The sequence below is a fragment of the Ammospiza nelsoni genome, chromosome 17 (genome assembly GCF_027579445.1).
Source record: "Ammospiza nelsoni isolate bAmmNel1 chromosome 17, bAmmNel1.pri, whole genome shotgun sequence".
NCBI lineage: Eukaryota > Metazoa > Chordata > Aves > Passeriformes > Passerellidae > Ammospiza > Ammospiza nelsoni.
The window spans coordinates 1206290-1226633 of record NC_080649.1 but is presented as its reverse complement, the minus strand read 5'-3'; the positions used below and the strand labels follow the sequence as shown (position 1 = coordinate 1226633).

Genomic DNA, 20344 nt, shown 5'->3' with positions numbered 1-20344 from the left:
CAGTGTTTAACAGCCTTTCCCATGAAGGAATTCCTGCTGCTGTGCACCCTGGATGTCCCCTGGCCCAGCTCCTGTCCTGTGGTAGGTCCTGTGGCAGGGCTGGGCAGGTTCTGCTCCCTGTTCTCAGCCTGGCGGGGTTGCCATGGCTCAGCCCTGCTCAGGTCACCCACGTTCTCCTCCCCTCAGCCAGTGCCACACAAATGCCAGCAAACTCGTGGGTGCAAAAAGCCCTCACCACCTTTATTAAACAGTATTTACAAGCAGCAGCAGCAGCTCCCTGAGGACAAAGCTTTTCCCTGCAGTGACTCAGAGTGGCACAGCTGGGCTGTGCTCAGCCATTCAGCCAGGCTGCAGCGTGCAGCTGCGTCCCAGCAGGATTGCTGCCTCTCCAAGCCCCTTTTCCCTCTGCAGAGCTGAGCCGTGGCCAGGGGCTGTTCCTGGAGCTGCTGAGCAGGCTCCTGTCCCTGCAGCCACACTGCCAGCCCTGTGCCAGGCCCAAGCAGCTCTGTGGCTCTGCCAAGGCTGGATGGTCCCTCAGGGTCTCTTGGCAGCAGGGCAGATGTCTTGGTTGAGGCACTGGCTGCAGCGAGGGCTCACAGGCAGGCAGGTCTGCTGCCCAAAGCCCACCAGGAGCCAGTTGATCTCCTTCCAGAGGTCCCTGCAGAGGGGGGACAAACAGCACCATTGCCATGCAGCTTGGAAGGGGTGAGAACAGCCTGTGGTGCTAATGGGATCCTTTTTCCCTTCTGCCTGTCCCTTCTGAAGGTGAGTCCCAACCCTGCCGGCCCTGCCAGATCCCTGCTGGAACAGCCCTCCCAACCCTTCCTGGTCCTGCTGGGCTGGGGGGAGCAGTGCCTGTGCTCAGGCACGTGCCAGGTGTGGGGCTGCCCCTCTGTGCCAGCTGTGTTTGATACTGAACAACAACCACCAGTGAGGCCAGCATCCAGCCCTGCTGCTCTGGCCACTGGGCTCAGCAAGGAACAGCGCCTGCCCTGGGTCATGGTAAACCTGGCAAGGCAAAAATGAGGGATCAAGAGCTGCACTGGTGGTGCCTGATCCATCTGATAACAACAGAGCCAGCACACAGGTGAGATATTGCTGCTGTGGCTTGGGCAGAGGGAAAACACTGCGAGCCTGAAAGGAGCAAGGAGCCAAAATGCAGCCCCAAGCAGGGCTGTGTGCAGACACGGGGCCTCACCTGGGCAGCCACTCCTCCAGTGCCACCCGAGTCTGCTCGGGGCTCTTGGTCTCCTTCTTCACCCACTGGAGCCTGTTGGAGATCCTGTGCACGTGGGTGTCCACAGCTGGGGAGGGAGAGCCAGAGTTCAGCTGGGGCAGGCACAGAGAGAGACAGAGCAGAGCCCCAGGTGTCTGTGACAGCCCCCAGGACAAGGGGACAGAGCAGAGCCCCAGGTGTCTGTCACAGCCCCCAGGCTGGCCCTGGGGCAGCAGAGCACCCAGCTGGGACAGAGCACAGGGCAGGGGGGGGCTCACTCCAAGAACAAACATTTTCTTCCCAGGCCTGCAGCCAAAAGCATTTGGGGTGGGTGTCTGTCTGTCCCTCCCCAGGCTCACACAGCCTCTCCCAAGGCTCCCCAGCCCCATGGAGCAGGCACAGGCCTGGCCCCTGCTCCCTCTGCACGTTCCCATCCTCCCAGAGTTTCAGCTGAGTTACGCAAACTGCGCTCTCTGCCCCTTCCTCTGCCCGCATGGAAAACACATTTCATAATACCCACCAGCAGAGAGGGCTTGGGAGGCTTAAAGCAGTGTTTATAATGTGCTTTGAGCTCAAAAGCTCTGCATGCAAAGTGTATTATTGTTAGATCAGCGGTGATAAACCTGTCTCTGGGGCTAATTGGGCAAAACCCAGGAAATCGCTGTAAACAGGAAGACTGAGCCTTGCCTCCCAAATCAAACCCGAGCACACAATTATTTGGAAAGCACTTGGCTGCTTTGGCTGCCTCTGGACTTCCCTCCCCCACAGCAGGAGAACGACAGACTCCAAGGGCTGCTGGATGCAGGGCAGGGGCCACAGCCTGTCCAGCTGATGGTCACCATTGGGGCTGCAGGCTCCAGCTCCCACCCAGCCGCTCCTCCTGCCTTTCCCAGGGCTCTCCCATCCTTCTGGAACACTCCTCTGTCCCCAGGGGCCCCAGGGCAGGACCTGCAGGTGATGGTCCAGCCCCATCTGGCACCAGCTCCCCAGGGCTGTGACTTCCCTTGGGGATGTCTGTTATCAGATGTGGGGAGGAACAGCAGCTGCTCACATCCTGCAGCTCCCTGGGTGAGTGCTGAGGGTCACATCACTCCCTTAGCCAGATACTGAACCAAAGGGGTGTTAGCAGGCTGCTGGGGCTGCAGTGCTGCCCCTCTGCCCGGGGATGGGCTGGGATTTAGGAGAGGGATGGGAGAAGCACAGGTTACCTATCCCAGCCACGCTGTCCCAGGCAATGTGCATGGCCAGATGGGCCATTTTGGGCCCAACTCCTGGCAGCTGCACCAGCTCCTCCACAGTGCTCGGGATGTCCCCTCCGTATTTCTGCTTCAGGATGGCCGTGGTCTGCTTGATGTACTTCACCTTGTTCTGCAAAGCCAAGGGGAGAGGCACGCAGTCCAAGCTGCCCTGCAACACAGGGAAAACAGACCCACAGCCCAGGAAAGCAACCATTCCTGAGTGTGTGTTACAGGTGAGGCCACACATGGGAGCTGTGGAGGAGACAGAGCCTCGGCTTCTACATGAAATGAAAATGCTGAGAGCTGGGAGCTCCAACCTCCTCCTGCACAGGCCCTGCAGCCAACAATCCCATCCTGCTGGCAATACAAAGTGCCAAAACTGGTGTCAAATCCAGCGTCTAGCCTGATTCCAGGGGAGAGAGGAGGGCATAGGGGCTCTGTGTCTGTGTGGCAATCCTGCACTCACCTGTCACTACAGGACATGAAATAATACAGTGTGGACACACTGCTCTTTTCAAGGCAAAAAGAGACTTAATTTTTGACTCTTAACATTTATAGACTTCTAAAAGTGATAGTGGATTGGAGGGTGAAAGTGCCACCTCTCCAATGACACTGGACAAATCAACAATCCATCAAATTTCTTCCATAAAAAAATAGAAAACAATACGTTATTTACATGAAATGTGAAAGAAAGTTCGTTACACGAATGTAACCATCAAAAAGCTTAGAAAACCCTAAAAGATCAGAACAGCACTGACCCTCCAGAAGCCCACGGGGTAGATGATGTGGCCCAGGCTCTCCTCATCCATCTGCAGCACGCTGTCCACGGTGAGGCCGCGCCGGCGCAGGCGCAGCATGGCAGCGCTCGTCACCTGGTCCTTGGTCTGGCTGGACAGCATCAGGGCCAGCAGCACCTGGTACCGCCTCACCTGGGGACACCGGGGACACAGGGGACACTGACACACCCTGGGGGGATCCAGCAGCTCTGCACCACCCTCAGGGCAGGGTGTGCTCCCACTCTTCAGCCCAGTCTGCCTCCAAGAGACTGGTAGGCTGCAACAGGAATAATCCATAACCAACAGGAATAATCCATAACCAACAGGAATAATCCATAACCAACAGGAATAATCCATAACCTTCTAATTCCACCACACAATAAAGGGAGAAAAGAAACACCTTCAAGCTCAGCTATCAGTACCTGTGAGAGGGCAGGGAGCAGCTCTGCCTGCTGGAATACTCCTAAGACAGTGCTGAGCCACAAAGGGCTGGACATAGCTTTCCCTGAGGATGGCATTCCCAGGAGAGCCACAGGATGCACAGGCACAAACAGCCAATGATTTTTCATGCAATGTCTGCTCTAAGCAGCTTTTGAAAATCCCAACCCTTTCCCAGCAGGCTGCAGTAGGAACTGGTGTCTGGCTCCAGTGAGCTCCTCAGGGAACCAAATCTGAACAACTGGGATGACAGAGACTGGGAGAAGGAGGACAAATCCCAGGAATTCCTCTGCTGCTGCCACGAAGGGTTTAGCCAGGCCATCACCTCCTATTTCCCAATTCTTTCTTCCCAGATGTGATTCCATCCCACCAGAGTGAGGAGGATGATGCAGCTAACCCACAATGACCCTGGATAACGTGGGACACAATTCTCGCTCCAGCTCTCCTGCAAAGTTTGCAAAACCAGGTGCACCAGGAAAAATCCCTGCATGTGTGGAAACAGGATAATGTCAGGGTACAGAGAAATGGTGTGAGGAGCCGAGGGTTACAACATCCACTTTTTCTTGGAAGCAGCAAGGCAGCTTCCCCAGGGAAGAGAAGCTATTTGCATGTGGTCCCACAGCTGCCAGCCCACGCGGCTGAGAGCGTGCGATGCTGCCTGGTCCGGGGTCACAACTCGTCCTTCTCCCCAGGGAGCAGCAAGGACAGCATTCCCTGTGCCAGGGCTGTCCAGCTGTGTCCTCCAGAGCCCTCCCTCAGAGCCCAGCACGTCCCACTGCTCCTCTGGATGATTCCCACTCCAGAGGCTCCTGCTGCTCCAAGCCCATGGGGTTGGATTAGTCAGTCTCCAGTCATTTCCAACCCTATCAATTCTGGGACTCTGTGATCCCCACATCCCCACTCCAGTGCCTCCCACTGCCCCTCCAAGCCTGCCCCACACATTCCTCTGCATTCCACAGCCACCTTGCTGGACACCTTCGCTGGACTCCTACAGAGATTTTTAAGGAAAATAAGAACATGGCTTCATGCCCTGCCAGCCTGCTCCATAAAGCAGCACTGCCCCTCACATTCATCACATCCTCTGGGACCAATCCCAGCCCTGATCCTGATCCAGTTTCTGTCCTGGAAACATCCCAAGTGGGACAGATCCAGGGGCAGCAGGAGGACGAGGGAGGCTGTATTCTCGTGTGCCTGCCAGAGCTGTCACCCATGGATGCTGTCACCCGTGGATGCTGTTCCCTGTGGGAATGCTGCTCCCTGTGGGAATGCTGTCACCCGTGGATGCTGCTCCCTGTGGGAATGCTGTCACCCATGGATGCTGTCCCCTGTGGGAATGCTGTCACCCGTGGATGCTGTTACCTGTGGATGCTGCTCCCTGCGGGAATGCTGTCACCCGTGGGAATGCTGTTCCCCATGCATGCTGCTTCTTGTGGGAATGCTGCTCCCTATGGGAATGCTGTTCCCTGTGGGAATGCTGTCACCCGTGGATGCTTTTCCCTGTGGGAATGCTGCTCCCTGTGGGAATGCTGTTCCCTGTGGATGCTGTTCCCTGTGGGAATGCTGTCACCCGTGGATGCTGTTCCCTGTGGGAATGCTGTTCCCTGTGGATGCTGTTCCCTGTGGGAATGCTGTCACCCATGGATGCTGTTCCCTGTGGGAATGCTGCTCCCTGTGGGAATGCTGTTCCCTGTGGGAATGCTGCTCCCTGTGGGAATGCTGCTCCCTGTGGGAATGCTGTCACCCGTGGATGCTGTTCCCTGTGGGAATGCTGCCCCCGTGGAATGCCTGGGTTACCTCTGGAGGCGCGCTGGTGTCGTAGCACCTGTGCACTCCCATCTCATCCACGGGAGCATCCCTGCCGCTCCTCATCTGGCGGATGCGCTGCAGCTGCTCCCGCCAGCGCGGCGGCTCCCAGCGCGGCTCGGCCCCCTCGCCCTGCCCTGCTTCATAGGCAATGGCCACGCTCTTCCTCCTCCTGCTCTGCCTCGGCACCGCGGGCGTGCCCCGGAGCTGGCTCCCTGCATGGATGGCAGAGATTCCAGGTTCAGGAGAGCTGCCTGCACAGAGCTTGGTGACAGCCCCATGTGCCACCAGTCGCCCAGGGGACCCTGAGCAGGGCGAGTTCCCTGCCCTGAGTCCCAACCCAAACACTGAGCATCCCCTGGCCCCAAGCAGAGCCAGCACAGCGTGAGGGAGGATGGAAGGACCTGTGAGACAAATGGCAACAGGTGACAGCAGTGGGGTCACATGTCACACCGTGGGGACAGTGTCCCAAACACAGGTGAGGCTGCTGGAGGTGCATCCCCAGCCCAAGACAACTACATCCCTCACTCCAAGGGGGACGTGACAAGGACACCCAGCCCCTGTCACAGCCATGCCGGGGCCTGGTGCAGCCCCAGCCACTCCCTGTATCCAGCACACCCCGATCCCCCCTTCCCGTACCAGCGATTCCCCCTCTCCCACACACCCCATGTCCCCAATCCCCTCTTCCCGTACCCCAGGAAGCCGTGATCCCTCCTTCATACTCTCCATTCCCTGTCCGTACACCCCATCCCCTATCCCCTGCCCGTACCCCCAGCCCCTACCTGTACCTCCATCCCCTATCCCGTATCCTATCCCCAGTCCCGTACCCCAATCTCCTGTCTCGTACCCCCATTCTCAGTCCCGTACCGCATCCCCTCCCCAGTACCCCATTCCCTGTCCCGCACCCTGATCTCCTGTCCCATACCCCATCCCTTATCTGTACCTCATCCCCTATCCCGTACACCATTCCCAGTCCCGTACCCCAGCCCCTGTCCCGTACGCCCATCCCCAGCCTGTACACCATCCCCTGTCCCGTACCCTGATCTCCTGTCCCATACCCCATCCCCTATCTGTACCCCCATCGCCTGCCCACACCCTGGTCCTCTGTCCGTACACACCATCCCCAGTCCCGTACCCCATCCCCTGCCCGTCCCCAGTCCCGTACCGCATCTCCTGCCCGTACCCCATTCCCAGGCCCCTACCCCATCCCCTGCCCGTCCCCTGTCCCGTACCCCGTCCCCTGTCCCGTACCCCATTCCCAGGCCCCTACCCCATCCCCTGCCCGTCCCCTGTCCCGTACCCCGTCCCCTGCCCGTACCCCATTCCCAGGCCCCTACCCCATCCCCTGCCCGTCCCCTGTCCCGTACCCCGTCCCCTGCCCGTACCCCATTCCCAGGCCCCTACCCCATCCCCTGCCCGTCCCCTGTCCCGTACCCCGTCCCCTGCCCGTACCCCATTCCCAGGCCCCTACCCCATCCCCTGCCCGTCCCCTGTCCCGTACCCCGTCCCCTGCCCGTACCCGCGCCGCCCCCGGCCGAGCGCAGCCGCCGCAGGCCGGGCCGGGCCGCGCTCATGGCGGCCCCGCGAACTACCGGGCCCGGGGCGCACCGCGGCTGCCGGAACGGGCGGGGCCAGCGCGGGGCGGGGCCGGCACCGGGCACCGGGCACCGGGCCCCGAGCGGAGCGGGCCGGGCCGGGCCGGGCCGGGCTCGGGGTGAGTGACGGGGGAGCCGGCCCCGGGAGGGGACCGCGCTTTGGGGGCCGCGCTGTGTCCCCGCTGCGTGTCCGGGGGCCGGGCTGTGACCCGCGGTGTGTTTGTTTGGGTATGGGACGTGACCCGCGGTGTGTTCGGGGGCTGGAGTGTGACCCCCGTTGTGTTTGTTGGGGTCTGGGCGTGACCCCCTTTGTGTTTGGGGTCTGGCATGTGACCCTCGGTCTGTTTGGGATCTGTAGTGTGGCCCCCGGTATGTGTGGGACGTGGAGTGTGACCCTCGTTGTGTTTGTTGGGGTCTGGGGTGTGACTCCCATTGTGTTCGGGGTCTGGGATGTGTCCCCCGTTGTGTGTCCCTAAGCGCTTATGGTATATCCTGGCTTGGGGTGGGTTGTGGCGTGTTTGGATTTGGGGTGGGATGTGGCGTGTCCCGGCTTGGGACGGGATGTGGCATGTTCGGGCTTGTTCAGGGGTCGTGGGGGACAATGTGCTATCGCCCGGAGTGGGTTAGGGTTGTGGGGGTCCCCAGGGAGGTGTACTCCAAGTGTCCCTGGGGGCAGAGGGCTGGGGGCTGCGTGTGTCCCCTGGTGACACTGGGCTGGGGTCCATGGTGTGTCCCCTGGTGACACTGGGCTGGGGTCTGTGCCGTGTCCCCTGGTCACACTGGGCTGGGTCCATGCCATGTGCCCCGGGATGCAGGGACAGGCTGTGTGGTGCATCCCCAGGAGCAGCAGGGATTGCTGTGCCAGGCTGTGGGAAGGCCATGGGATGTCCATGGGGCTCTGGGGTTGTACAGGGTGCTGTGCCCAGGGCCAGGGTCCCCAGGGGACAGTGGGTCGGGCAGGGAGAGGCAGTTTCTGCAGTTGTTGTTGTAATGCCATCCCTGTTCTTGCCCCATCTTTCCCTTGCCTGGCAGCACTTGGATGTTCCAGCACTCAGATTTGTGAGTCCTTCCTCACTTCCACATTGACAGCCCAGCACAGTGTGCTTGTCCTTTGCTTGGGGAACAAGTGTCCAGCTCACACCCTCCAAAAAGTGTGTGCACATGGACATGCTGCAGCAATCATCCTGTGTGCTGGGCTGGGTGTTCAGAGCTCCCAGTACAGGGTGTCCCAAAGGTCCCTGTTCCATGGGGGATGCAGGTGCTGAAGGCAGGAGCAGCACAAGCTCCTTGTGTTTCCTCAGTGTTGGGCTTCTCCCATGTTTGAAAAGGCTCGAGGCACCCAAGCTCTTTGAAGAAGCCTGGTGTGATGCTGTTATTGGGGTTTTCCTGCTGAAATATCCCTTACCAGAGCCCTGTTCTGTGTTTGCAGGGCCTCAGCGCTGGGCAGCCATGGCAAAGCCTCAGAGCAAGGATTCCGGGCTGAAGGAGAAGTTCAGGAACCTCCTGGGGCTGGGAACATCCCGGGGAAGCTCCAAGTCTTCAGAAGGCAAGCAGACAGAGTTCATCATCACTGCAGAAATACTCAAGGTGTGAGAACTGAGTGGAGTGAAGGTGGGGATAGTGCCTGGGGTGCCTCAGCTGAGGGGGTCCTGCTCCTTTCCTGTTTTTTTGGCACTCAGTTCCTCTCCATGATTCCCTCTCCTGATTCTCTAGTGAGCTGGATGTAGAACTCACCTACTTTGCAGCTCCAGCATTTGAGTTATTCCCTCTTTGAATGCTTTGGAGATATTTGTTGTGTTGGGTTACAGGCTATTTCCCTGACCCCTCAATTTTTTATGGTCTGAGCTTGATGAAGTTTCTGTGGTGGCAGTTTCCACAAGCTGGGAACTGTTTCTGTTTTATGGAAACCTTACAGTGCTGTGGAAATGAAAAATAAAATAATTGATTCCAGTAATTGGTACCACAAGTCTTTAAGCAGAATCGTTGGCACATGAGGAGGAAAATGCAAAAAAAAAGGGAGAAGGAGACCAGAATTCCTTCTCCCCTTGGAGAAATGGAAAAGTGTTTCTGGTAAGATAAACTGTTAGCTTATTTCTCCATTTCTTTCCAGGAACTGAGCATAGAGTGTGGATTGAGTAACAGGATACGAGCAATCAGTCAAATCTGTGAAGTGGCAAAAACCAAAAAAATTGAAGAGGTGAGTTCCAAAGTGTTCAGCCGCTCTCAGACTATCATAAGGGACTCCTGTTGTTTAGAAAGCTTTTTAGAATGGGTGATCCCAGAGGCTGCTTTGTGCTGTAAAAGGGAATTAGTCTGCCCAACACTCCAGCTCTGCAGCAGAGGGGATGAAGCTGTTGGGCTTCCTGCACCATCCTGGAAGGAGAATGCTGGGGATGTTCAGGACAGCTCATGGGAGATGATGTTTGGAGAGATTTCCTTATCTCCTGGCTTGTTAATAAGCATCCCCCACTTGGTTTTTAACTCATCTTGTAGCTGGGTGAAGGCTTCTGCACAAATATTCCCACTTGCATTGAGTGTGGAATGAGGAATTGCAGTTCCTGGGGTGTAGGGCTGGATTTGGGGTCTCCTGGGGTTGGTCTGAGTGTGTGACCAGGTGGGTGAGTGTCCCTCAGAGCAGAGAGCCCTGCACGTGGAACCCCTGGATCTTGGTCATGAATTGCCATCATTCATTGTGCCCTGCTGGCTGGAGCTCCTGGAGGAGCTGAGCTCCCCTGCCTCATGCTTTTGCCGTGGTTTTGGTGTTTGTTGTGCCCCCAGCACGCCGTGGAGGCCGTGTGGAAGGTGGTGGCTGACATGCTGCAGCCGGAGCGTCCCGCCGAGGCCAGGCACGCCGTGCTCCACCTGCTCAAGTCCATCGTCCAGGGACAGGTGACAGCAGCCCCACGGGGCAGGGGACACTGACCTGAACTGGGCTTTGTGCAGGGGGGAAAATGGGGGAAGCACCAGGGAGCTCTTCTCTACAAATGTTCATATTTGTCATTTTGGTTGCGTCTCATAAATGAGAAGAGGAAGCGTTTTAGTTTTAAGTCTTGGTTTGACCTCGCAGCAAAGCTTTTCATACAGCTCACAGAAAGCTGTTCTGGTTTGGGGTAACGCTCTTGAGAAAGAGGAAATACTTTGGGTTAAGTTCAGCATAATTCAGCAGATTTTATGTGGTCTTTGCCCAGACCTTCTAGTCCCAGTTTGCAGCTGGTTTTGATGTTTCAGGTATGCAAGGGGTTCTGTGTGAGACACTTCTAGCCTGGCCAAGTTCAGCACACAAGGAATTCTTCAGATTTCCCAACATGTTGCACAAACATGGGGCTGAATCAGCCCAAATTTGTCATTGTCAGTGTTCTGAGAAAGCAGGGGTGGGTGCTTATGAAGGGAGTAGGCATCGATTCAACAAAAAGCTGATTTAAAGCATGAAGGTTACTGAGGTGTACCTTGCTGATGTCCAGGCCTTAACCCCTTCCCTTTTTTCATTTCCAGGGTGAGAGGCTGGGCATCCTCAGAGCCCACTTTTTTAAGGTTATTAAGGATTACCCCTCCAATGAAGACGTGCACGAGCGGCTGGAAGTGTTCAAGGCTCTGACGGAGAACGGGCGCTACATCACCTACTTGGAGGAGGAGCTGGGTGAGCACTGTCCCAACTCCTCTTCAATCTGGGGGGCGAAATCCAGGCAGAGACACCCAGTGATAACACAAAAAGTAGTGGTGTCACTCCTGGGTAGAAGGTAACAGGGTTTTTTCCCTTTTTTAGCTGATTTTGTGCTACAGTGGATGGATGTTGGACTGACGTCTGAGTTCCTCCTGGTTCTGGTGAACCTGGTGAAATTCAATAGCTGCTACCTGGAAGACTACGTAGCTGACATGGTCCAGTAAGTTGGGTTTTTTAACCCCTACCTGCTTATTCCTGGTAAATTACAGAGAGAAAGTTACAGATCAATACACAGACAACTGGGATATTTTTGTCCCCATCTGGATCTGTTTCATCCTAGGTGATTTCTGACAAATATTTGATTTTCAGTTCTTGCGGTGTTCAGGTCTGTTTCAGCTTAACTAAATGTGCTTCTCCCGTTCCCATTCCATGGGGTGGGTCTGTTTGCATTGCTTAGTCTCACAAGGGTCTGTGCTGTTGCATTACCTGAGCTGCATTTAAGTCTCCCTTTGACTTTACAAAAGAGATTGCAGAGCTCAGTGTCCCTTGGGCTGTCACCACCATTGCCCCAGGAAGGGCAGTGAGGAGTTACATAGCATGGCAATTAACCTGACTGCTCTGGCTCTTTGTAATTTGCCTGAAATCATGTGGAGCAAACAATTATAATTAAATGTTCTTTCTTAACAGCAAGATCTGCCTCTTGTGCATTCAGACTTCATCATCTATGGACATAGAGGTCAGTGATCTGAGCTTCTTTTAGTACTGCAGAACTCTTTGAAGTTCTTTGTAACTTCTACAAACAAAATCAGATCATCAGACTCTGGGTTTATTCTCATCTTTCAAGAGAGCTGATGCAATATTATGTTATTTGTAAGCCAGTAAATCTCATACACCAATAATTTATTCCAAAGCAAACAGAGCATTAATCAATTTGATAAACGAATCGACAGTGCTTTTTAGAAAGGAAAAAACCCCCAAAATATCTTCATCCATTTTGACTTCCAGAAGATTTTCTGGGTGTGCCAGGTGTGGATTTGACCCAGCTGATTGACTTTTGTCTTTCCCAAAGATTTCCTTGCAAGTTCTGGATGCAGTTGTTTGCTACAACTGCCTGCCCTCGGAGAACCTGCCCGTGTTCATCATCACCCTGTGCCGCACCATCAACGTGAAGGAGCTCTGTGAGCCCTGCTGGAAGGTCAGGAACCCTGCTTGCTTTCATGAATTCACCCCTGGATGAGGTGCCAGACTGACCTGGGCACATTTGCCGCCAGTTTCAGCTTGGTTTGAAGAGTAATTAAAATTAAAACTTGTTGAAGTACTGAGGGATCAGCTTCTCGTTAGTGCAAGTTGTGTTATGTCCATGGGATTCTCCCCTGGTTTCAGCTGCTGTGGCAGGGAAAGGCAGGTCATGTTTACTCAGAAGCATGGCCATTTAATGCATGTTTAGGCACTGAGTGTTTGAACAGCTGGGGATTGAGGTGTTCTCTCTGCATTGCAGCTCATGCGCAACCTCCTGGGGACCCACCTGGGACACAGTGCCATCTACAACATGTGCAGGATCATGGAAGACAGGTAAGGGAGCAGCATCCTGAAATCCAGGGAACTCAGTAAGGGCCTGGTGAGATGGATGGGGAGTCACCAACCTCAGCGGGACGAGCTGAAGGTTCTGGTGCTTAGGAATAATTTCCCTTTCTAGTTATTCTGCTGAAGTGCTCATTTAGGGCATTTCTGAATTTAATTTCCCTCTGTTTAAAGTTGTGGTGAATGATTTGCTGCTTTTCATGTTTGTCCATTGCTGTGCAAGGCCCTGATGTGTAACAGCTGGGAATTCCTGTTGGGACAGGGCATATTCCTATTGACTTTGTATGCTGAAATAATTGTGGCATCTTGCCTCCCCCCTGTCCTTAGATCCTACATGGCAGATGCAGCCCTGCTGAGAGGAGCTGTGTTCTTTGTTGGGATGGCTCTGTGGGGGGCTCATCGCCTCAATTCCCTCAGGAACTCCCCCACTTCAGTGCTGCCTTCATTCCTCAAGGTAGGATGGGATGCTGGGGCAACTTCTGGATTACGTGGGAAAATTCAAACCAAAACCATGGGCCCCTACACCAAGGAGATCTTTGTAGGACTGGAGGACGAGAGGAAGAAATTTGGTGTGGGGTGAAGCAGTAAAACAAATAAAACAAGAGGATTTGTGTCTGTAGCTGAGGCCTTCTCCTTGCACATCTCTGGCCAGAAAAGCAAAGTCTGAATCCTTTCTAGCAAATACCTACATTGTGGGTACTTTACCTTAAAAAATAAAATACAAAGCAACAGCTTTCACTCTTCCCAGTGGGTGGTACAAAAAGTGAGGGAGGCTGTCTGCAGGGGCAGCCTTAGAGCTCTCAAAATTTCCTCATCTGGGTGCCTCAAGCAGGAATTACTGCCTTTAATCCCCTTGTCTGCCTGTAGGATGGGGCTGTGTGTGCCATCTGAGGCACAGCTGCTCGCAGGAGAGCAGAACTGCTTTGAGAAGGTGGTTCTGTGCTGTGTGTGCAGGGACCCAAATGGATTTATCTCAGGCCTCCAGGCTGATCCCCTAATTAACAAGGCTTGTTGCATTTGGGTGCAGAGGGTTTGAGGGCTCTGCTCCCCACCTGCTCACTGATGAAGGGCTTTGCTTGCAGGCCATGACCTGTCCCAACGCCGTCGTGTCCTACGAGATCGTTCTGTCCATCACACGCCTGATCAAGAAGTATGGCAAGGGGCTGCAGGCTGTCACCTGGGACATCCTGCTGGACATCATGGAGAGGCTGCTGCAGCAGCTGCAGGTGCGTGCTGGGCCTGCCTGCAGGTGCTTTCAGTGCCAGGGCTGTGCCGTAAATCCTTCTGCAAATTGATCTGTTTGTGCACTGGGGAAAGGGGAGCTGAGAAAGGCTTAGCCCGGTTCTCACTGCTGTGGTTCTCTGAGTTTTCTGTTTGTGTTTAAAATTAGCACTTTTTGGCAGGGTGGAACTCTTACAGGAATGGTTTTGTCTCTTTTCAGGTTCTGGAGAGCCAAGAACTGAAGTCCATTGTACACGATCTTCTGACCACAGTAGAGGAGCTCTGTGACCAGAATGATTTTCATGGCTCTGAAGAGAGATTTTTTGAGCTGGTGGAAAGATGTGCTGATCAGAGACCAGTAAGGCTTTATTATTGTCCTCCTTTTGGGTTTGTTCTGTTACAGCTGAAATTTGAGAGTCCTAAAATAGGAAATGGTCAGAAAACCCCAGCAAGGACTTCCATGAGCCTTATTCCATGGATGGGGATTGGGGAAATGGATTTATTATGTTTACTTATGCAATAAAAACATTGCTTGGTCTTTCCATGAAGGAATCTTCTGTGTTAAACCTGATAACATACAGAGCTCAGTCCATCCACCCTGCCAAAGATGGCTGGATCCACAACCTGCAGCTCCTAATGGAGAGATTCTTCAGGTAGGAAGTCATAACTTTGGGAACTTCTTAATTTAAGAAGCACTTTCAAGTGTTTCTTGCCACCTTGTCATGCTAGATAATTTTGTTTTCTGAAGTTCTAATGTTCTGAAGTTCTAAGTCAGTAAGTGGCTGCTGAGAAGTGTGGTAGTCCCAGGGCAGAGCACATGAAAGGACTTCTTTAATAGAAGAAAATCTTTCCACTGAGTTCTTTATGCTGCTTTTTTCTCCTTCTCTTTCATTCCATTCAATACTATTCCAATTAGCTTAGGCAGTTGTGTTCCACTCCACAGCACTTTGTAGTTCTGACACCAAACAAGATTTTCCTGTTAAGCATTAGGGTTGCATATGGTTATCCAGTATTCCAGTTATCTGGTTTTGAATTGGTGCTCCCTAAGGGATTCTGTGCTCTGAAACATCAACCCAGAGCAATAACAAACTTGTGTCTCCTCTGTGAAATGCTGCCAAAGAGCAGCTCTTCCTCAGTGCCATGTGTTTGCTTTTAAATTCGCTCACCAGAGCACTTGTTCTTCTGACATGTGCTTCCTAGTTTGGATTGGAAATGGGAAAGTGCAATTACAGGTCTGCAGAAGGAGTGAAAGCTGACCTGGGATTTGAATTTCCAATTGTTCTTGAATCTGATTTCAGGTGTAGAGACATTAACTCAGGGCTCAGCTGATCTCTCACAGTTACTGCTCCAACTCTGAAAAAGTTTCTTATTTTCCTTTAGTTTTACTTTTCCCCATTCCCTAAATACCAACAACTCTTATTTTATTAATTTTGGATTTGCTTTTCCTGTTTTAGGAACGAGAGCCGCAGTGCTGTTAGGATTAAGGTCCTGGATGTGCTGTCCTTTGTGCTGAGCATCAACAGACAGTTCTATGAGGTGTGTTTGCCTGGGGGCCAGGTGAGGTCTCAGGTGGTGGGAAAGCCTCTGGTAGAACATTGTACTGGGGGTTTCAGGTCCCCTCTGCCCGTGGGGAAGGCACAGCCCTGGGCTCTCAATCCCACACAGAGCTGTTTCTTTGGGATGCTTGTGAGGGGATTTGCCATTGTTTGTCCTTAGCTGGATACAGAAATGTGCAATTTGCAGTGGGAGCTGCAGGGTTCTGAGGACAAACCTTGTTGTGTCTTGGCTTCCCTGTTTTAAGGCTGTTAAATCCATGTCTGTTTTGTTTTGGAAGAATTGACAGTCGATGACAGAGTTTCAAAGCTGATTTAAAAGCTTTGTAAAAGGATGGGAACTGGACATATTGGGCAGTGACTGGTCTTGGTGCTTGCAGCTTAATTGCTGTCCAAGATGGAAACTCTGTGAGAGAGAAGTTGGGGATATCCAGGGATATCTTGATCTCCTCAGGATGTGCCCAGTGTCAGAGGGCAGGAAGGGGCAGAGATGCTCCTTGGGTTCCTTCAAGATTTGTGAAAACATGAAGCTGTTGGAGTTTCCTCTCTCTCTCAAAGAACAAAGGCCTAGAAATCCCTGTCTGTGTGAGCCTGGGCTGTCAGATCTCTAGGACAGACAACACCCAAAGCACTGAAAAGTTCAATAAAGTCACAAATATCTGGAGGGCTGGCAGACAGAAATAGCTGTGGGATGGAAGGGGAGGTGAAGGAATGAAGCAGTGGAGGAGCGAGCCTGCTGCCAGAATAGCTGAGTTCTTTTGTTTGCAATTGTTTCTCTAATGTGCTGAACATCTGACAGCTTGGGAGGGTCTGTCCTCTTGCAGGAGGAGCTGATAAACCTGGTGGTGATCTCCCAGCTGGCTCACATCCCAGAGGACAAAGACCACCAGGTCCGAAAATTGGCCACTCAGCTGCTGGTGGACCTGGCTGAAGGCTGCAACACTCACCACTTCAACAGCCTGCTGGACATCATTGAGAAGGTGAATTCAACCTCCAGGGCTGGCAGCTTTCCCAGCAGGGGTGACTTCCTGAGGCTCTGAGGCTTCCAGCATGGAAACAGAGAAAGGATGTGCTGCAGGTTTCAACCACGTGTTGCTTTTCTCTTTCAAAGGTGGCTGCACATTCTCTGTCATCTCCGTCTGAACTGGAAGAGAGGGACTTGCTGTCATATTCAGCTTCTCTGGAGGATGTCAAGACAGCAGTTCTTGGGCTCCTGATAATTCTTCAGGTAAATGCTGCAGAGCATTAAACACAGATTGTTCCTAATACTCTTCTGCAAGACTTGGCTTTTTAGATAACTCTTCTCCCACTCTAAATATTCTGACTTTTAACTATTTAATGTTTTAAGTCTTGTTTGGTGAGTGCTTTGATTTTGAGCGCTGTGAAACTGTTTGCTGAGTGTTGTATTTTCTTAACTCCCACTGCACAACCCAGCACATTTTCCTGTTTGGAGGGAGGATGTGGCCATAAATTAGCAGAAAGGAGGAGCTGATAACCTTGAATGGATTTAATAGATCTGTTGTGTTTGGGCAGCATGTCCTGGGCTGTGCTGAAGGGCAGGCTGTTCTCTGGAGCAGCTCTGGATCTTTGCAGATGTTCCTTCCAGAGCCATACAGCGAGGATGAAGCTTTTGCTGCATTTCTGCTGGAAGTGGCAGTGCAGCCCAGGGGTGTGACAGGGCTGTGTGTCTGTGTTTCTGTGCTGCAGACCAAGCTGTACAGTTTGCCCTCCAGCCACGCCACGCGCGTGTACGAGATGCTGATCCAGCACGTGCAGCGCCACTACAAGTTCTGCTACAGCCTGCCCGTGGCCAGCAGCATCAGGCTGCAGGTAGGAGCAGCCCCTGTGCCCCCAGAGCTGCACAACCCGCTGGGTTCCTGGGTAGAGGTGGGGACTGGGTGCTCTGGGGCTTGCAAGAAGTAGAATTAATGTTCCTTGGCTCACATGGGTGTAAATGCGATGTGATGCCAGCAGTGATGCCTCCTGCAGAACAAGCTGTGGCATCTCTTAAAAATCCTTCTGCACCAGGAAAAATATAATGTAGGGGTGGGAGAGTGTTGCAGTGGCTGAGGTTTGAGTGACTGCAGTGTGTTCCTTGTTGCAGGTGTTTGATTTCCTGCTGATGCTCCGAGCTGACTCCCTGCACCGCCTGGGCCTTGCCAACAAGGATGGAGCAGTGAGGTTCAGCCCCTACTGCCTCTGTGATTTTGTGTAGGTTTCTCATTGTGTTTAGCAAAAGAATCACATAGTGGTTTGGGTTGGGAGGGATCCTAGAGCTCATCCAGTGCCTCCCCTGCCATGGGCAGGGACACCTTCCACTGTCCCAGGCTGCTCCAAACCCCACCCAACCTGGCCTTGGACACTTCTTAATTTATTTTTATTTTTAAAATGTTGTTTTCCAAACTAAATTGTGTTTCCAGACTAAATTGTGTGCTGAGCTCAATGTTCCATCAGTAACAATCTGCAGTTTTTCTAAATCTTCCACATCCAAGACCAGTCTGTATTTACAGACTAGGATTGTCTGAACCAGTAAGGCATTGGTGAACTGTTCTTACAAATCACTTACCTGCAGAGCTCTCAATCTCAGACATGAAATTTAAGTTCCTGCTCACAAAGCTTCCCCCAAAAATGTGCAATTTTTTGCCTCATACCAGTTCCATGCTGAATTTGATTCAATGATTTGTACAAATCTGGCTAGTTTTAATTTTATGGCTTGTCTAAAGTTGTGTAACACACCCCAAAAGCTATCTTTCTAAATTAGATAGAAAAATCCTTTATTGATCAAATTGGCTGATTGCAGTGTGTCTGCTGAGCAATCCTGTGCTTTTTAAAATTGAAAATGCAGATTACATTGTTCAGTCTTTAACCTGACTCCCGAACAGGGTGGTGCTGTAGGTCACATGAATAAGCTGTAAAAATGACATGTATTTTTCTGTATTTTTCTCCCTTTCTGTGCTGCAGAGAGGCAGAGAAAAGGGCTTCTGAGAAAAAGCCCCCTGGCACCCTGTCCCCACCTTCAGGCAGCCCCAGTGTGCCTTCCCAGGGTGGCACCGTCCGGGTGGGACACCTGCCCTACTCCATGGTCTTTGGGGTCCTCCTGCAGTGTTTGAAGCAGGTATGTCCCCTCCTGGCATCCTTCTGTCCCCTCCTGGCATCCTTGTGTCCACTCCTGGCGTCTTTCTGTCCCCTCCTGGCACCAGCTGCCTGTCAAATTCCAGCCCAGAGATCTTAAATAAATCCTGTAAAGCAATTTCTGCTCCTCCTGCTCAAAATCTGGTGTGATTGTGCAGCTTCACAGCCACCAGTGGGAGCAGCAGTGCAGCTCTTCAGAAAATGAGCACAGCTTTCCCTGCACTGCTTCAGAGCAGGCAAGGGCAAAAGCTGAGCTTGTTAAACAAGATCCAAGAGGCCATCCTGCTTCTGAAAGGGCATTTGGAATTAAAACCTCTCCACTGCGAGTTTGTGAGGTGTTTTGAGGATTTGTGTATGTTTTATCAGCAATAAACTGTAAATAGGAATTGTTCCTGAGGGTGGCATTGGACACGGTTCTGTGCTGAGGGCTTGGCTTGCTCTGGGAGTTAATTGTTGCTGGTGCTTTGGAGAATTGGATTCTGGCTGTCAGATCTCAATATAATTCCTCTTCCAGTTTGTGGTGCCAATATTGCACCTCGAGCTGGGTGACAGACAGGGAGAAACTTGTGACTTCTTTTTCTGTATCAACCACGACAAGGCCTACATCTGCCTAGGAAATGACACATTGTCTGCAGTTTGATTGATCCTCCAAACTCAAGTGAAATCATGCAAAAATTTTCAAGCTTAACATTTCCTGTCTTTGCAGGAGACAGACTGGAAGGTGCTGAAGTTGGTTCTCAACAAATTACCCGAGTCCCTCCGCTATAAAGTGCTATTTTTAACTTCTCCTTGCAACATAGACCAGCTGGCCTCTGCACTGAGCTACATGGTAATGCCACTGAAGCACAGTCCCCAGCTCCTTGGCTTGCTTGGGAATTGCTTGGGGGGGATTTTTGAGTGTTTTTGTTTTTGTCTTCAGAATAATATTTTAAAGATTAGCAGGCTGGTTGTCAATCCTTACTCACCCTCTTGTTTATGAGGGTTGTTCTAGGTACAGAATAGGTAATAATTGTTTCTTTTAATGCATGTATATGGATATAGGTATACACAGGTCTTGGGGAGCTGTGGGCAGTGCCTTCTGCTGCCTTTCAGAGGGTGTTTTAGTGAGAGGTGCCCTGACTGGCTGTGTGATTTGTCAGCTCACAGACAAGAAGACCACGGACAGGCTCCACGGGACCCCCGAAGGCTTTTCCCGCACGGATCTGCACCTGGCTGTGGTCCCCGTGCTGACAGCACTGATATCTTACCACAACTACCTGGACAAAGCCAAGCAGGTGTGGGGACACGGGAGGCTGCAGGGAGGGCAGAGCCTGTACAGCATGGTTTAGCCTTGGAGCTGGTTAGGAGACAGGAGTGCAAGGTAACACTGCCTTTTGTTGGTGAAAAAACACTTTGGTGACTCCATGTAGGATTAACTGTGGGTTCACTCCTCACCTCTCCCCCCTCACAGGTCACTGAGTGATTCTACCCTCTTATAAACACAAAATTTCTGTTAAATCAGTAACTTTAAGTCTCAACTACCTACTTGATTTGAGTTCCCTGATAAGAGTTTGGCCTGGGGTATCTGCAGCGTTATTTAAAGCTCAGTGTTAGCACTTGGCTGTGTCACCCAGCCTTGCAGCAGGGGTACCTTGCAGCAGAGGTACCTTCAGGGTGTTCTGGGGTGCTGCCAGGAGTCAGGGGGTGCTGTCAGGGTGTTCTTTGGTGTGCTGAGTGTTTCCCTGCCCTGCCAGCGAGAGATCGTGTACTGCCTGGAGCACGGGCTCATCTACCGCTGTGCCAACCAGTGCGTGGTGGCACTGTCAGTCTGCAGCGTGGAGATGCCCGACATCATCATCAAGGCACTGCCCGTCCTCATTGTCAAACTCACCCACATTTCTGCCACGGCCAACATGGCAATCCCTCTGCTGGAATTTCTGTCAAGTAAGTCGTGATGTTCTTCTTTTCGGTGTCTGTAGTTGTGGATTCTGTGTGGAATGAGGGGATGTTGGTCATATGGAATGCACTGTGATGCCCTTGCTCAGGTTATAAATGTTGGATCACCTCATTTGTTACAAGTTTTCTGTATGAAGCTCTTGCTCTGAAGAGAGAAACACACTCTGTGTTGTGCAGCCATACAGAAATACCAGC

The 20344-nt window shown here is 52.5% G+C and overlaps 2 protein-coding genes across 2 annotated transcripts in view; one reads left to right on the top strand and one right to left on the bottom strand.

The window, feature by feature from the left end:
• Nucleotides 1-233: 233 nt before the first annotated feature.
• NTHL1 (nth like DNA glycosylase 1) lies at nt 234-7060 on the bottom strand. Its single transcript, XM_059484832.1, has 6 exons — nt 6991-7060; nt 5463-5686; nt 3213-3383; nt 2425-2584; nt 1199-1304; nt 234-658 (listed from the first exon to the last, which is right to left on the bottom strand). Exons 1-6 carry the CDS (start codon nt 7043-7045, stop codon nt 535-537), a joined length of 840 nt encoding a protein of 279 aa, XP_059340815.1. The 5' UTR covers nt 7046-7060; the 3' UTR covers nt 234-534.
• A 63-nt stretch (nt 7061-7123) lies between these two features.
• The window catches only part of TSC2 (TSC complex subunit 2), a 33284-nt gene continuing 20063 nt past the window's right edge, over nt 7124-20344 (top strand). Inside the window, exons 1-22 of the mRNA XM_059484831.1 lie at nt 7124-7185; nt 8496-8653; nt 9177-9263; nt 9845-9955; nt 10559-10703; nt 10830-10947; nt 11415-11463; nt 11797-11922; nt 12226-12299; nt 12636-12762; nt 13391-13534; nt 13750-13887; nt 14079-14182; nt 14984-15065; nt 15907-16062; nt 16194-16310; nt 16790-16912; nt 17187-17293; nt 18044-18197; nt 18921-19043; nt 19354-19488; nt 19948-20137. Of these exons, the coding sequence (XP_059340814.1) occupies nt 8516-8653; nt 9177-9263; nt 9845-9955; nt 10559-10703; nt 10830-10947; nt 11415-11463; nt 11797-11922; nt 12226-12299; nt 12636-12762; nt 13391-13534; nt 13750-13887; nt 14079-14182; nt 14984-15065; nt 15907-16062; nt 16194-16310; nt 16790-16912; nt 17187-17293; nt 18044-18197; nt 18921-19043; nt 19354-19488; nt 19948-20137 (2548 nt within the window). The 5' untranslated portion in view covers nt 7124-7185; nt 8496-8515. The remainder of the gene's footprint in view (nt 7186-8495; nt 8654-9176; nt 9264-9844; nt 9956-10558; nt 10704-10829; nt 10948-11414; nt 11464-11796; nt 11923-12225; nt 12300-12635; nt 12763-13390; nt 13535-13749; nt 13888-14078; nt 14183-14983; nt 15066-15906; nt 16063-16193; nt 16311-16789; nt 16913-17186; nt 17294-18043; nt 18198-18920; nt 19044-19353; nt 19489-19947; nt 20138-20344) is intronic.